The sequence below is a fragment of the Mesoplodon densirostris genome, chromosome 7, assembly GCF_025265405.1.
Source record: "Mesoplodon densirostris isolate mMesDen1 chromosome 7, mMesDen1 primary haplotype, whole genome shotgun sequence".
Taxonomy (NCBI): domain Eukaryota; kingdom Metazoa; phylum Chordata; class Mammalia; order Artiodactyla; family Ziphiidae; genus Mesoplodon; species Mesoplodon densirostris.
Window position 1 is genome coordinate 11,355,764 of NC_082667.1, and position 18,300 is coordinate 11,374,063.

An 18,300-nucleotide genomic window follows, 5' to 3' on the forward strand; every position below is an offset into this window, starting at 1 on the left:
CTCTTACCCAAGTCAGCAGATACTGTCTCTGATGATTATTTATTCTCTGTTGTCTAACCTCTCTCTACTTTGGGCTGCCTGCTATCTACTGTTTCACAGTGCATTTTTCTGCCTAATTCTCTTATATTCTACCTTAGATATTTTCTCTCCTTTTCCCCTCTGATTACAGGCATGTACAGGTTAACCTGGCTTTACTTTTATCTCAAAATAATTCTCTTAGAATGTTAATCTGCTTCATTTAATACTGATCTGTCTTATAACAACACTAAATCTCTATTACCAAATTCCATCTTTACCAGCACTCTACATTGGATACCACCAGGCACTCTTAAGTTGCATTTCTCTTTGGTCTCCTAAAAATGACAGTCTAAAACTGAACTTAATCTGGGTCTGTCTGTACTCCTCACTTATTAATTCATATTTCTCACTTCCTATCATTTCTTTCAACATTACCCGTTGTTCTCTGATATTAGACTTAAACACATAATGTGTTAATCAACCAGTTGCTTCTCTAACTTTATCCTTTAATTCAACTTGTTAGCAAGAAGACCAATTACTCTTTCTCTCCGTGTTTTAGACACAATCATTTCTCTCCCTTTCCACTGACTTCATTTTAGCTCATGTCTTCATTAATTTATTCTTCTTTCAAGTTCTTCATTAAGTGATCTTTCCATTATGGTTTCCATCTCACCAGATACTGAGTAACTTAATAAAACTCCCTACTGCTTATTCATCAGTCTGCAAACACTACTGAACAATATTGTGTCAGTGAATGTGTTGGTGATTCATGCAATATACAGATTTTTACGAGACTTTTTGCCTTTGAAAAAATATATTATCATTGAGGGGACATAAAATATTTGCATATAGAAAGTTATATAGAGTATAAGGGGTGTGTGTATTTGATTAGAAAAACTTATCTTCTAGAGAGAGGAGCAATCAACTAGAAAAACTTAAAGAATCAGGTGAGGTTTAAGATAAGCATTACAGAAAGAAGAAATTCAAGCAAGCAGAAAAGGGAAGGCAGAACATTTGAAGCTATAGGATGTTGACATGAGGTGGTCAAGCACAAAGCATTTTAAAGAGAAAGTGAAGTGGGTTTAGAAAGTGGAGACTTTAAGATAGCTTATGGTTACCAGAGGGGAAGGGTGGGGGAGAAGTATAGATTGGGAATTTGGGATTGACCATACGCACTGCTATGTTTAAAATAGATAACCAACAAGCACCTATTGTAAAAAAAAATAATAATAATAATAACATATGGAGGACACAATTATTTCAAAGGTAATGACATACTTTTTTCATATAGAATTGGTTAAATTTTTGTTGTTGTTTAACATAGCTGATTTCATTGAGCAATGTGGCCTTGTTTTCACTGACGACTACTCTTGACAGATTTGGCTCTTAGGATTAAATTTTTGTTTAAAAAAAAAGTGGGGCCTTTCAGATAAAATGGACTTAAATTTTATATCATTAGTGAATACTAAGATTTGTAGATTGCTTTATGTATATAAGAATTAATTAATTAATTAATAATTTCTTTCTCTTTTAGAGCACTTTTAATTTATACTGTGTGTGTGTGTGTGTGTGTGTGTGTGTGTGTTTCCACACACACTTTTAGCACTGGCAGGTAAATTATTCCTAATATGTTAATTTTACTGATGAGAAAACCCAGATTAAGTAAAAGGTTAAATGATTTGCCACAACTCACTCAACTAATAAGCAATAGGCCTGGGATTCCAATGCAGACTCCCTGTGCTTTATAAGATCAGTGATCCTTCTAACATACCACGTTGTTTTGTCCATATAAGACCAAACACAAGCAGGAAGCATCCATTGCTAACCTGATGCGGATCCACCAAAATGTTTAATACATACCTGAAGAATCTCTATTCAAACCTCCATCTGACTGTCCTCCTAACTCTATTCTTAATATATGTCAATTTGGTCTTCTTATCACCTCCAAATTCCCTTCAGAATCATTTCTTTCTCCTTTTCTACCCTACCTCTGTCTTGACCTGGTGATATACCCTCCCTGAATATTCACCCCTACACTCCATAAATTCACACTGAGCACCCACTATGGATAAAATACTGGGATACACAAAGTGAAAGAGACAGATGTGAAAAACTTTACTTAGTTGGCTCTCAGTTTATGTTTGCTGAGTGGACTTTGCCCTCAAGGTGCTTATAGTCCCTTAAGGGTGGGGGGCATATATCACATACATCTGCAACTCTTGTAAACTCTAAAAAGGGCTAAGAGACAAATATTACCAAACTGTTAAGTTTAACTCAACTCTCAACCAGCCTTCCTCTTGTTTTCTCTATTTGCACAGTTCTAGGCACAGAGTAAATGCTTATTTTTCTTGTTTTCTGTTGACGTCCCAGAAGGGATGGGTGTGAAACAGCAACAGAAAACAAGAAAAATAGGAGACTATCGTATTTACAAATGGAGGGGGATTTAAGTGAATGGAAACAACAAAAATAGAATTTTGTCATCTGGAGAATAAATCATAATGTAAAATTGGCAGGTCACAGAAAGAATTGGAATTTTGCCAGTAGTCCCTTAAACAAAGATCTTGGCTTTCTAGATCCTTTGCTATGAATCAGAATGTTCTGGACTCATGATTCTTATGAATCAGTGGGAGAAGTTGTCTCCCCTCCATGTTCCAACTCACTGTAAATTGGTGCATAGATTCTTACGTCTTCATAAATACGATCTTCTGGAATCTGATGAGGGAAAAAATCATTCAGTATCAATCACCAAGAATTTCCTGCCACGAGAAGACTTTCTTAAGAGGCATATCTCATCTCCTTTTGCCTTTGTGAATCTCACCATCTCCCATTACACTGTAATTAATACCTCCATCTCTAACAAACCAAGCCAGATTGTCTGGCCAAGTGGGCTCAGAAGAAATTGTCAGTCATTGAGAAGTTGGTGAGATTATTTTGTGTCTGAAATTTGGTATATCTCTTGTCTTATCTCTGGAGGAAAGTGATCAGAAAAGGCAGCCAGACTTGAATGCTTCAGGCAGGTGGACAGATGGAGAGAGCATGTTTTATCTGGAAAATCTGAGTAAATGTATGTGCATCAAGTATTGGTAATTCTTTTTCATACATCAAAGGTGTAAAATGGGTAAGACAAGTGGAAATGCAGTTGGTAGTCATGAATTAGGGAGGAGACAAGCTTGAGGTTTCAGAGCAAGTGGGAAGGTGAAAGCCAAGAAAAAAGATCAGGAACGAATATAATGGAACTATTCTGGGAAAGCAAATAAGCCCAGATACCTGAGTGTTTCCATCACTTGCTACCTGTATATTTATCTCTCATGCTCATCAACTTCAAAGCATCTACATTTTCTAAAATGATGAAGATCCTATTTTCCTAAACTTCTCAGTCACAGGAATATACCATGAGATTTGTGAGTGGAAAATTTGATTCAAAACTTGAGATTTGGAAATCAAAGTACTGAAACTTGGAGAAATGGAATACTGAAACTGGAAGAAATGTTGCAGGAAACCCAGGCCATATTTTTAAGCAACAAAGCTCAAATTCTTTAGCTTATTGTTTAGGATTTAATATCAGGCCTCTGCCTACCTTATTTCTTTCAATTACTTCTCCAATCCCATAGACTGTGAGTGACACAGCACTGCAAAACCCCAGAATGGTGAGAAACAGGATCATTGCCACAATTTCCTGTTGAATAACAACCAACAACAACCAGAAAGACAAGTAGAGTGAGAGGGTAGGTGTCCCAGAAGTACTTTCCCTTACAGAAACCCTTGTTTTCATGACCACCCACCCTCAAGACCAGTTCCTATAAAATGACACATGGGAAAACCAGGAGATGGTTACTCAAAGCAGATGACTCCACCCTTGCAGCATTCAGCTTGGGGGGCAGGGGAAGGAGGCTGGCACATCTCTGGGTATGAGCCTCCAGAACACTGCATTATGTGATTGAGGTTTCAAGAAAGGATTGTGTTCATGGAAAGGAAAAGAAGGCGTCTTACTGAGATTAAGACCTAGAATCTTAGTCTTCCCACAAGAAATACATACAGTGGAAATAGGAGCCACAAAGCAGAAGTCTTTCTCATAAATATCCCGGCAATGGTAGATATTAGCTGAGCTCTTCTTTAGGTTAATGATCAGGATGATGATTCCTATTCCTCCAGCTATGCTGCTGACAGTGTTTGCTCCCAGACTTCCTCGTATCTGATGACAGAGAACAACATTTAGACTTGGTCCTGCACCTGCCACAGTACTCAGTAAACCTATCTGCATTTCAGGGCTGGAGATATCCAATAAACTCTGCATTTATTTAAAATATAGATGAAAAAGGGAAATCTTGAAAATGTACTTGTGTAATAAGGACCTATAACTTTCTTGCTAGGACTGCATTCAGGAAAAGCCACATGGATACTCATAGTCTCTCCTCAAATAGACTCCTTAATTGGAAACGAGTCATTTATTTGATCATAGGACTATATTATGAGGACAGAGCAGGTGTGAGGATATTTTTTCAACAAGTGTCCAAGTAGTTACCTGTATTGTTTTTAAATGATACAATTGGTATTTTAATGATTTTATTTTTAGTGATTACATTAAATACAAAGTAGATTGGAAAAATATCACATATCCACATTTGCTCATAAGAGATGATGCCATATCTTTTTCAAGACTCTCAAAATTAAATTTTTTTTTTTTTTTTTCTTTTTGCGGTATGTGGGCCTCTCACTGTTGTGGCCTCTCCCGTTGCGGAGCACAGGCTCCGGATGCGCAGGCCCAGCGGCCATGGCTCACGGGCCCAGCCGCTCCGCGGCATATGGGATCCTCCCAGACCGGGGCACGAACCCGTATCCCCTGCATCGGCAGGCGGACTCTCAACCACTTGCGCCACCAGGGAGGCCCTCAAAATTAAATTTTTCTTACCTTCTCAAGGATGGACAAAGACAGAATGCAACTCACCAGATATGTTGCATGTTTCTTTTCAGACATAACTGACAAACATCCAGAAGTAGCAAACTGTTCAAAAGGGAGGAGGAAAAAAAAAAAAAGCACAGTGGGTCTCTGTTCTTCTCTGTGTCCCTTTCACCCCCATCCTCCAAGTAGAAGGTAAAGTTGTGGGTATTCTATAAAGGTCTCCTTTACCTTTTATTTATTTTTATTTTAAAATTTTATTATTTTATTTCTTTATTTCCTATAGAAAGCTTCTCAAAATTGAATGTACATATGAATTATTTGAGAGTCTTGTTAAAATGCACACTCTTACTCAGTAAGTCCTAGATGAGGCCTGAGAGTCTTCATTTCTAGCAGGCTCCCAGGTGACGCCAACCCTGACAGTCCATGGGTCACTATTAAATATTGTAAGTTCCAGCAGCCCTGGTGCATGATTAAAACACTACTCTAATGTTTTTGGAATCATCTGCTTTCATGAGCAACTTGTGTGTAATAGTTGTCAGCTCCTTTGGGCGAGAAACATGTGTCTGTCTCCAGAGTCTGCCATGTATCATATAGACATATAGTAATTATGAAAATGCATATGGTGAAAGATCTAGTGAAAATATCAACTAATAGCACAAATTAAAACAGAATTCCAAAGATTCAGATTGTATGATGAATTGAGAGACATCTAATAAGCTGTTTGAAATGAAAAGACAGTAAGGAAGTTTCAAATAAAATATGGCAAAGGTTCAAGGAGAGTCTTGAACGAGTGACCAGAGACCTAAGTATTTAGCAGAGTGCCAAGCCAATGTGATTAGGGTTAAAATAATATATCCTTGTGAATGAAGTGTTGATACAAAAAACAGCATGGATTAATTGAAAATAATTATGCAAGTGCAAGAAGCCAGACAGTAGACAGAACATGGTGTATAATTCCATTTATATAAAACTCTAGGAAATGCAAACTAATCTATAGTGACAAAAAACAAGTGATTGCTTGAGGATGGGAAGACAGGGGTTGAGGAAGGGAAGGGTTACCAAGGGAAACAAGGAAACTTTTGGCAGTTGTGAGTATGTTCATTATATTGATGTGGTAAGGTTTTCGTGTGTGTATACATGTGTCAAAATTTATCAAATTGTATACCTTAAAACGTGCCATTTATGGTATGTCAGTTATACTTCAATAAAGCTATATATTTTTGTGAGCTCATTCAGCCATCTAGTTTCTAAATAGTACAATGACTAAAAAAGATACAATGAGAAAGCACCTAAAAGAGTTTCTAGGGCACAGTAGTTCCTAGTTCCTCAGATGTCAGTCTTGTTCTCCTCACCTCAGCAATCTCTTCCCCCTCCCTTCACTAAGATAACTTTATTGATGGATAGTGTTAGGGAAATTTTTCTGAAATTGATTTCTGAAAGTTTAGTTTCAATTTTTATTAGCTAAATGCCTCTTGGGTAACATGTTTAACTTTTATTAATCCCAGGTTTCTCATCTGATAAACGTGTGTTAGCATATTCAACCCAAAGTGCTTCGTAAACTGCAAATATGTATGTATATTTACATATCTCCATCTACATATTAGAATATATTCATATATTCTAAATACTAGAATAAACAATTGGTCAGATCTGATCTGAATAAAAGAAAAGCCATGTACAGTGTTATTTCAGAGACAATTGTAGACATATACTCACAAATACTGCTCCCCAGAATGGGTAGCCTACTTTAAATGATGAAAAAAAGTCTTCTTTAAATTCTGAATTATTGAACACGGAGTCGATGATTATTCCAAAATAAAGGCATATCAAACTAATCAGAATTTGTGTTACCTGTAGAAAAATGCATAAGTTTTGTAAAATAAGAAGACGTTTTCCTAAGATTACATCAATTTCCTTATAATCAAGGCGAAATGTAAGAAATTGCTTTGGTGTCTAAGGCAGTCCTGAGAAAGTATCCAAATGCAATATTTTCCACTATCATCTGTCCACTCTAAGAATTTATGTAGGCACGACTTAATGAAGGAATAGCCAGTACATTTCTCCTGTGTCTTTATTTACATTCTCATGGTGGACATCAATAATGGCTCTTTCCATCTAAGAGAAGATAAAGATTATAAATCCTTCACAGGATGATATTAATCAACTGGCAACTGACCAGAGTTGACAGGTCCTATTTGCTATTCTTATCCTAGTCTTCATGAGGAAATGCTTCTTTTTACCCAACAGGGTGCAGTAAGTGTCAAGTTTTCGTCTACCAGGTATTTCACTCCTCATGAGTCTGAGTGGGGAAACTATGTGGATGCCAACAAATACACTTTCTTAGAGCCAGTCTTTACTCTGGTTGAGATTAGAGGAGGCTCACTCACCCCCAGGAATTCCAGCTCCTTCTTCAAAAAAGTCAGCCACGTTTGGCGTGGTGGGGATGGAGCAGCTTTCTCCAGTAAGTCGTTATCACGGAGAGATACTACTGAAAGTTCAATTTCAGGCTCACTATGAAGTTTAAACAGAAATGCAGCCATGAGAAAATTCTCTAACTCCCTGTGCAATGCTCTCAACTGACAGGGGAATTGTGCTTGTTTATGTTTCAAAACAATCCTGCAATGAAAATCTTCATTGTAAAGTACAAGAAATTCTGAGGCTCAGAGGGTCCAAGTTAGTGGCCAAGATTACTGTCTCATCAATGATTAGATGGAACAAAAGGGGAAAAAAATAAAACCCAGGCCAAGTCTTATTCTTAATCTAGAATTATTACCAGTTTCTTTCTCATTAATCTGTATTGATGCGTACAACTAAAAACAATCCAACAGACATGTTTACCTATGCATCTCCCAGTCTTTTTAACGGAAATGTATCTGAAAATATTTTGTCAATGACACACTCAATTTCATGTGCATAAAGGAATGGTTTTGAAGGATTTGTTGATCTCTATTCCTATTTTCATCCTCAGAGGAGGCTAACTGGAAATACTGTGTCTTCGGAGTCTACTCAATATTTTGCAATGATATTCAATCCAATATTGATTCCCAAAGCTCTGTCTTTAGTTTCTCCTAAAACCTTTAAGAAGAAAGTCTTAACATGTGTTAATTTTTGGTATTCGAAGGAAAACTAGACTATGCACATCTCCACCAGATTTCACTCTGGGAACATTTCCCCTCTAAACAGTGGGGCAGGATCCCACAGCTTGAGATTCACAAAGACTAACCAGAAAGAAGCCCAAGGTCATTTTGAAAAGCTTCTCTCCCTTAACACACATCAGACACATAGGCAAGAGATCACTACTGATAGTATGGGTTGGCGAAAAAGTTCATTCGGTTTTTTCCATAACATCGTACAGAAAATTGGCCAAACCAACACAAACTCCCCTACCCCATCCCAGAATATGAACCTCTTTTGTTAGAAAACTTAGGTTGTTCCCAATTTAAAAGCTAAGTAAAAACCTTCTTCCCCATCAACCAGAGAGAACTAGTGAAAAATTATAGCAAATAACTTCTTTATACTCTGTATTTTAGTTAAACCTGATGGGTCCATGCCTGTGTTCATGATTTGGCATCTCCCCAGCACTGTGACTACCTCTGGTTCACTAAGTGACTGGAAATAGAAAAAAATAATAACCTGTACCTACCTGGTGGGCCCTTGTGGGTTTGGGAGAGCAAGATCTGTTCTGCTCCCAATTTCTGTGTCCATTTTTTCATTAACTGAGCTCTATGGTGGTGAGAACAGTGTTACGATGAGCCTTGGTGGGGTCCCTCTCACAGAGTCTCCGGATGGTCAGTTAAGATGGGTTGACTCATGACACTGATAACTATCTTCATGCTTAAGACATTGGTCAGAAAGATAATTTTCCTGGCTAAGATCAATAGGGCTTTTCTTGTTATAAGGAAGAGCAAAATTGAGTGGGTTACTGAATAGGGATGAGAGTGAAATGGGGAAATTTGAGACTCCTGGAAGATAATTCTGCCTGAAACCAGCAGGATTTACAGAACCTAAAAATGAGTCGGTTTAGTGGGGACTGAGAAGGTGAGAGAGAACTGCAGGACATAAAGAGATTGGCTTCTCTCCTGGTGCTTTCTCCGCTTGTGACCTGGTTCAGCCATTCCTATGCCAGAAGTTCTCCAATTGTCCTTGGAAGACTTGCCTTCACACATAATCTAAGGCTGAAGCACAGTTTGCAAGTATGAGTATGTCTCAGTCTCTGAATCTCTGGATTTGTCCTTGACTTCAATATTTATTGTCTTTCTCTTTCTTCCTGTCTTTTGGACAGTGTTTATATGGCTGTTTGTAGCAGATGGTCTCAGAAACTGGACAGGCAGAGTTCTAATGCCTGGGAACCATTCCTGATAGTGTGAAAGCTAAGAAGTTTTCACACTGAAGACTCCGTTGTCTACTAAAAAGTTAGGTTGACTCGCTACTGCCTTGATTTTTGTGATGGCAAGGATGGGCCTATGGAAACACTGAGGAGCATGAACTTCATAACAAATTCTATGAATAGATCTAAGCAGCCTTGGCCTGAGCAATATGCCTAAATTAGGGTCGGAGCTAAACTGACGTGCTTATTTTAATAGCATATCTAACTAGACCATAGCAAAATGAATATACAGGTGAGATTCACAGATTTGGGACTCTTTTATTTCAGTTTGATTATAGACATAATCTTGAATGGCTCTTTATTAAACTATAAAGATACTACAGATTTTACCTCTGTGCATCTGTATTGTCTCTCTGGTTTGTGATAAAAATTCTCTTTCTCTAAGAAACTTAAGATATTTGTATGAACAGGGGACACTAAAAGACATATTAGCACACCTTTCATAACAAAAATGTATTAACCCACGTGCCATCCTCCCACTGTGTCTTTCAAAATTGGTGGGCCTGACCAGTATGTTGTTGAAATTAATGAAACTCATTCACTTACACATTCCTCCAAAAGGGACTTAATGCTCCATGTCAGGCACTGTGAGCATGCAGAGATGAACACCATGGTCCTCGCCTTTGTCTGGCTGACTATCTGGCAGAGTAGAACAAAGATAAATAATATATTACCAACATGTCAGAGGCTGCTGGAACACACAGGAGGATGTACAGTTCTACCTCTTAGAGGGTATGTAGAAGTCAAGTAAGAGATTCCCAGAGAAAGTTCACATCTGAGCCAAGACTTCAAATGGTAACCTCAGGAGTTTTCATTCATTTGCCTCTCCCTCAGTGGAATTAACACCACATCTGCTAAAACAGGGCCTGAAAAAATGCCTGTTTATGGTGTTTTCTGGGAGTAGTCTATAATAGTTCATTACGTTTGCAGAGAATGATTAGAAATTAAACTTGAGTTTTAGACAGGAAACATTGAGGATGGTCTGTGGTGTTTGGACACAATGCTATTTTGTCAGAATTTTCAACAGAAACTTGCAGCGTGCAAATCAGTAACTGAGATGTATCTCGTGATCTTCAACTTGTTTCATATCTCAGTTTTCACCAGCATCTTCTTCTTACCCCCTGCTGAGATGCTTATCATCTCTGTGCCCTCACTTTTGGTCCTTATAGACATACTCTTTCATGTTTCACAATAGTAAACATTGAAACCTATGACGAAATGTCTTTTTTTTTTTTTTTGGTGGGTGCAATATTATCAAGATGAGTTTTAACCATGCCTCTGACTGAAAGGAAGAGATAATAGCACTAACACTTCCCTCCCACTGCATGTGTTTCCTCCTGTTGGAAGCACATCTGTCCATGCTTTTCACCCAGTCATCATCTGGCTTCCTCTTTGACAAGCAAAGTTTCTTCTCTCAGATATACACTGGGTTTACTTCCCCAAACTCAAAAGAAATTTACTTTGAGATCCCATCTGACAATTGTTTTCTCAAACTGAATGCTCAATTCACTTAAACATGCACGAATTTACATGTTGCAAATTGAAAGTTGCTATGTCTTCGAGGTATTTTCTGATACTCCCAAAGGAATCCCAGTCTCTCTCTCTCTCTCTCTCTCTCTCTCTCTCTCTCTCTCTTTCTCTCTCTTTCTCTCTCTCTCATTTCTACATCCCAGAGCCAAGTATGGCTTCAATAAATATGGTTAACAGGTGAGAGAGGCTGAGACTGATACAAGCTCCCAATGTTCCATGGGAAACTTGGTTATTAAAACGAAGGAAATGAGAAAATATTGTTTATGAAACAAGATGAGTGTTTCTAAAAGGCCTAGAGCTCAGTTCAAACTTGAAGAGAAAACCTCTGTCTCTTCATTTACATGACTTCGGAAATAGAGAAATATTTATATAAACTATCCAAGGGCTTAAAATCTTTTTGATCTGTTTCTAAAATTGGAGTTTAACTGTTGTCTCAGCCTCTAGGGCACTTAACTGCCAAGGTCCAGCACATGTTAATTCTTTATTTGCTCACACTCCTTCTATTCTCCAAAATGACACTTTTCAACAAGGAAAATTATAGGTGTGAACTGTGTTTGTCCACTTGTGACGAAGAACATCTGCTCAGAGAGGAAAATTATGAGACCTCTAGGATCATAGACAAAGTGTGGACATTAACTGTTGTATTCTTTATTATGGATCATTAGCATGTTAGCTTTCTTAAACCCATTCTTCCTTTCTACCTATCCTTCTAATATAATTATATCTGAATGTTTGTTCAAATTCATTTTTACTATTTTCAGTATTATTTCACAACTTTTAGTGATTTCCTATTCTTTATTGGCTTATTTTCTAAACATAATTTCATCTTCTAATACCTTACACATGTTGCATAAATTGCCTATCAATCCTTATTTTGCTAACCCTGGAGAGTGATGTATCACATGTTTCTTTTCCTGGAGTCCCCTGTGTCACTTCATGCTTCAATCTGGACTGGTTGTCAGTAAACATGCCACTCAGGAATGATCCTAGGATTTCCTATTGCCCTGTTTTATACTGGATTTCCTATTTCCTGACCCCACCTTTGAAGCCAAATCCAGCCTCTGTACCCCGACACGGAATTAAATCTCGGAGACAGAGTTTTGGGTGAAGTAGCAAAGAACAGCTTCATTGCTTTGCCAGGCAAAGGAAGCAACAGCAGGCTAATGCTCTCAAAACTGTGTGTTCCAACCTGGAGGGGGGTAGTGGGGAGTTTTATCCTAATGGTTCAAAGAGGGTGTGATCAGCCCGTGGACATTCTTCTGATTGGATGGTGGGGAGGTAAGTGGGAGTCAACATCATCAACTTTCAGGTTCCAACCCATCTGGGGTCTCCGAGCTAGTGGGCAGCACACTGTTAACTTCTACCACCTAGTGGGGGTTTCAGTATCTGCAAAACAGCTCAAAGATATTGTTGTGTGTATCCCTTGAGGGGAATCAGGACCCTGCCCCAAGGCTGCACTATTGTTTCTCTTGACTGCTCCTCCCTTGTCCTGCATCCCCTCCCTTCTAATTAACAGCTGTTTGAACCTGCCCAGCTGGAACTCAGGGAAGGTCTTGGAGGCTGAATGAAGTCTATTTCCTAATCAAAGAAATGGGGGACACAGAAAGGCTTTTGTGCTCAGAAGCCCCACAGGGTCCTGTTCCATATTACCTTTTACTCTTTCTTAGTATGCTATTGCATGTTGATAGAATATATTCCCTGGTCACATGCTGAGAAACAGTATCTAGGTAGTATTTTTGAGTCTTTGTTGGCCTGAGCATTTCCTTTCTCTAATACCCTTAGACTTAATTGAAATCTAAAGAGATACAGAGTTTGAACCAGAAAATATTTTTTACCCAGAATCATTCACTCCATTTTCTTCCAGCATCTAGATTTCATTTTGAGAACTTCACCATAATTTTTAATTCCAGATATTTGTATGTGCCATATATTTTCTCTCTGAAAACTTTTATAATGCCTTTTAATCCATAGAGGTAAGACATACCTAATGTTAAGATTTAATGTAAATCTTATGCATTAATTTTACTGGATAGCCAGTAACCATTTTCAAACTAGAGAGCCATGTGCTTTGTTTTAAAAAATGTTCCCATGGGGGCTTCCCTGGTAGCGCAGTGGTTGAGAGTCCGCCTGCCGATGCAGGGGACACGGGTTCGTGCCCCGGTCCGGGAAGATCCCACATGCCACGGAGCAGCTGGGCCCGTGAGCCATAGCCGCTGAGCCTGCGCGTCCGGAGCCTGTGCTCCGCAATGGGAGAGGCCACAACAGTGAGAGGCCTGCATACCGCAAAAAAAAAAAAAAAAAAAGTTCCCATGGCAGTGAAATAAGTCAGACAAAGGCAAATACTGTGTGATACCACTTATATGTGGAATCTAAAAAATACAACAAATTAGTGAATAAAACAAAAAAGAAGCAGACACAGGTATAGACAACAAACTAGTGGTTACCAGTATGGGGAGGGGGGCCATGCAGTGGGGGGAGAGTGGAAAGTACAAACTATTGGGTGTAAGACAGGCTCAAGAATGTATTGTACAGCATGGGAAATACAGCCAATATTTTGTAATAACTGTAAGTGGAAAGTAACCTTTAAAAATTTTATAAAATATTTAAAACTTTTTTTTTTTTTTTTTTTTTTTTTTTTTTTTTTTTGCGGTACACAGGCCTCTCACTGTTGTGGCCTCTCCCATTGTGGAGCACAGGCTCCGGACATGCAGGCTCAGCGGCCATGGCTCACAGGCCTAGCCGCTCCGTGGCATGTGGGATCTTCACGGACCGGGGCACAAACCCGTGTCCCCTGCATCGGCAGGCGGACTCTCAACCACTGCGCCATCAGGGAAGCCCAGAAAATCGCTTTTTGAACATCACAGTAACAGTTGCCCCAGGCAAAATCTACATGTGAATGCTAAAATTAGTGGGTGAAACTTTAAGGAGAAATATGATATTTGCATAGCCTCAAAATATTCTCTGTAAAATATTTATTACGGTTGTGGTGTCAACATTTGTCTTGATATTCTTTTCTCCAGGAGGTAGAGCTCATTTCTCCTCCCCTTGAGTATGGACTGGACATATTAACTCACTTCTAATGAATAGAAGATGAAAAAGAAATAATAGTGACTTTACAGTGGAGACACCTGGCAGACCCCACCTTAATCAAGTAATGATGGTTAATTTCACCAATGATGTCATGTTGGTATCATGAATGTACTGGATGTCCTGATAAGGTGTGATGAGAAGAGCTCTTACCTATGTGGAATTCTTTCCCACCAAAAACATAAATCTATTCTAATCATGGGGTAGTATCAGACAGATCCAAACTAAAGGGACATTCTACAAAACATCCAGAGAATGTTTTTCAAAAATGACAAAGTCATGAAAAGCAAGAACAGTCTTAGAAACTGTTGCAGAGGAGAAGAGACTGAGGAAACAGGACGACTATCTCCAATGTGGTACCCGGGATTGAATCCTGGGACAGGAAGGGGTCATTACTGGAAAATTTGGTGAGGCCCTAATAAAGTCTATGGCTTAGTTAATAGTGTTGTACAAGTGATAATCCCATAGTTTTGATAAATGTACCATGCTTATGTAAGATGCTAGTATTAGAGGAGGCTGGATAAAGAGTATATGGGAATGTTGCACTGGCTTTACAACTCTTATGTAAACCTCAAACCATTACAAAGTAAATAGTTAAAACTAATCAGCAATAGAAAATATGTTCAACGGTGGCCTGTACTTCCTTAACTCTTTTGCATTAAATATCTACAATAATAACTCCTCTCTCTCCCTCTTTCTCCCTCTCTCGTTCTCTCTCACGCACATATGCTCAAGAGCGAACAACATACAGAGATGAAACAGCAAATATTCTTCCTCTTTTCAATGTTGTAGAAGTTATCCATGCCAATTCAATGAGAGAAAAAATATGTAAGGACATATATTGATCTTTAAAAAAGAAATGAGGGCTTCCCTGGTGGCTCAGTGGTTGAGAGTCCGCCTGCCGATGCAGGGGACGCGGGTTCGTGCCCCAGTCTGGGAAGATCCCACATGCCATGGAGCGGCTGGGCCCGTGAGCCATGGCCGCTGAGCCTGCGCGTCTGGAGCCTGTGCTCCACAACGGGAGAGGCCACAACAGTGAGAGGCCCTCGTACCGCAAAAAAAAAAAAAAAAAAAAAAAACAAAAAACAATAAAAAAGAAATGAAATTCCCTTCATTTGCAGATGTAAATATAACCAAGGATGAACAAGCTCTTAAAAGAAAAAAAAAGTATATAATTAAAAAGAATAAGACCTGAAGGAGAAAATATAAACAATACCATTTAATATTATAAATTAAAAATATATTTCAATTCCCACCAAATTGGTCTATGATTTTAAATCAAAATTGCAAAATATTTTAGAGCTTTATAATAGGAAAAGTAAAATTAAATAATGAAGAATAATAATACAAATGTTCCTATAAATACCTTTCCTTCTACTGACGTCTATTCACCGATTGCTTGGTTTACTGTATCAGACTCCTAACCAACCTTCTTCTCTTCACTTACTCCTTCCACAACACTCTACATTGCAAGTGCAATGATATTTCTAAATTCCAAGTAAGTACATGGCCCATTCATACTTATCCAGTGGTGTGCTGGTAAATATTTAACAACTGGCTTTCCTGCACTGGAGGGTGGAGCTGGGTAGAGGAATGTGATTTGTGGTCTTTGCCAAGCTCTGTGGTGTAAACGCTTCCACCGTAGCCCACTTCAAGCTACCAAAATTATGTTGACTTATTCTCACTGAAAATTAAAAATCAGCACTCACAAGGCAATATAAGCCAGTTCAACACCACTGCATAAATTTCCAATTAGTTGTTAAGATTCACAGAGCTGCTCTGTCATATAATCTCCTGTGATGCATACACTTCTTCTCTCTCCAAATTGATGTCTTGCCATCTGCCCCTCACACATCAAAGTCAGACAGGCTAAAGTCTCTTGCTTGTTCCCTGAATGTCCCCAATTCTCTCTAGCTTAGAGGCTTTTGCATATATCCAGCTTCTTTCTTTTTCCCTTCATCATGCTAACTCCCAGTCATCTTTAAGATCTCACTTTGGGACAAAAGTCTTCTGAAAGATTGTCACTGACATCCCCTTTAACCTGAGTTAGAAACTCTTCCTATGAGCTTGCCAAGATTCCTACACTCTTCCTATCATAGCCCTTATGGCTCCGTGTTATAATATGTTTCTGTGGGTCTGTATCTCCCACAAAGAGCAATTGGAGTGGAGACTGTGCATCATTCTCTATTGTATGCAGAGTACATGGCACATAGTAGGCACTTTCTGAATGATTGTTGAATGGATTGAAAAACAAATTATATTTAATGTATATGTATATATTTCTTCATAAATTGTATATATTTTAGAAATATATATGTATATTCTGAAGAAGAGAGGCAAAAATTAGTAGACTATGGAAAAATCTTTGCACATTTGGTAAACAAGGAGCTGAGAGTAACTTGTGCTGTGAATTTATGGGTGTTGTGGATGGCTCAGTTCCCTATCAGTAGAAGGAAATTAATTTATAAATCAGAAATAGAAGTCCTTCAGCAGTAGATATATAAATCGGGAACCAGAGGTATCAGAAAGAACATCAAATTGCTATCTGAAAAGTTAGTCATTGATGTCACTGGAGGGAATGGGAGGGGCCACAATGGAAGTGTGAGGGTTTCTACCATCTTTTCTGCACATCTGACCACAATCCCACCTCAGCCTTAACAGCACAAAAAGACTACCAATAACAGCAACATCATTATCAAGTAGTTGTGGTGCTATTTCACATTTGCTTTATTTTTACTTAGTCTTCATAACAACTGATAAGATAATTGGTACTGTAACACCTATTTTACAGGTGAGGAAAAATATGTCAGAGAGGTTAAGTAACTTGCTCGAGTTCACACAGACAGTATCAGAATTTGCACCCAGATCTGTAAGATTCTTTTTTTTTTTTTTTACATCTTTATTGGAGTATAATTGCTTTACAATGGTGTGTTAGTTTCTGCTTTATAACAAAGTGAATCAGTTATACATATACATATGTTCCCATATCTCTTCCCTCTTGTGTCTCCCTCCCTCCCACCCTCCCCATCCCACCCCTCTAGGTGGTCACAAAGCACCGAGCTGATCTCCCTGTGCTATGCGGCTGCTTCCCACTAGCTGTCTATTTTACATTTGGTAGTGTATATATGTCCATGCCACTCTCTCACTTTGTCCCAGCTTACCTGTCCCCCTCCCCATATCCTCAAGTCCATTCTCTAGTAGGTCTGTGTCTTTAATCCTGTCTTACCCCTACGTTCTTCATGACATTTTTTTTCTTAAATTCCATATATATGTGTTAGCATACAGTATTTGTCTTTCTCTTTCTGACTTACTTCACTCTGTATGACAGACTCTAGGTCCATCCACCTCATTACAAATAGCTCAATTTCGTTTCTTTTTATGGCTGAGTAATATTCCATTGTATATATGTGCCACATCTTCTTTATCCATTCATCTGATGATGGACACTTAGGTTGTTTCCATCTCCTGGCTATTGTAAATAGAGCTGCAATGAACATTTTGGTACATGACTCTTTTTGAATTATGGTTTTCTCAGGGTATATGCCCAGTAGTGGGATTGCTGGATCATATGGTGGTTCTATTTGTAGTTTTTTAAGGAACCTCCATACTGTTCTCCATAGTGGCTGTATCAATTTACATTCCCACCAACAGTGCAAGAGGGTTCCCTTTTCTCTACACCCTCTCCAGCATTTGTTGTTTGTAGATTTTCTGATGATGCCCATTCTAACTGCTGTGAGGTGGTACCTCATTGTAGTTTTGATTTACATTTCTCTAATAATTAGTGATGTTGAGCAGCTTTTCATGTGCTTCTTGGCCATCTGTATGTCTTCTTCGGAGAAATGTCTACTTAGGTCTTCTACCCATATTTGGATTGGGTTGTTTGTTTTTTTTACTATTGAGCTGCATGAGCTGTTTATGTATTTTGGAGATTAATTCTTTGTCCGTTGATTTGTTTGCAAATATTTTCTCCCATTCTGAGGGTTGTCTTTTGGTCTTGTTTATGGTTTCCTTTGCTGCGCAAAAGCTTTGAAGTTTCATTAGGTCCCATTTGTTTATTTTTGTTTTTATTTCCATTACTCTAGGAGGTGGATCAAAAAAGATCTTGCTGTGATTCATGTCAAAGAGGGTTCTTCCTATGTTTTCCTCTAAGAGTTTTATAGTGTCCAGTCTTACATTTAGGTCTCTGATCCATTTTGAGTTTATTTTTGTATATGGTGTTAGGGAGTGTTCTAATTTCATTCTTTTACATGCAGCTGTCCAGTTTTCCCAGCACCACTTATTGAAGAGACTGTCTTTTGTCTATTGTATATCCTTGCCTCCTTTGTCATAGATTAGTTGACCATAGGTGCGTGGGTTTATCTCTGGGCTTTCTATCTTG

At 38.5% G+C, this 18,300-nt stretch overlaps 1 protein-coding gene across 1 annotated transcript; it reads right to left on the reverse strand.

Annotated features, from left to right (window-relative positions):
* Nucleotides 1-2,631: 2,631 nt before the first annotated feature.
* Nucleotides 2,632-8,623, reverse strand: LOC132494284 (high affinity immunoglobulin epsilon receptor subunit beta-like). The gene is made up of 7 exons (XM_060105285.1): nt 8,562-8,623; nt 7,306-7,429; nt 6,635-6,769; nt 4,964-5,020; nt 4,055-4,210; nt 3,596-3,694; nt 2,632-2,730 (listed from the first exon to the last, which is right to left on the reverse strand). Exons 1-7 carry the CDS (start codon nt 8,621-8,623, stop codon nt 2,632-2,634), a joined length of 732 nt encoding a protein of 243 aa, XP_059961268.1.
* Nucleotides 8,624-18,300: the final 9,677 nt, after the last annotated feature.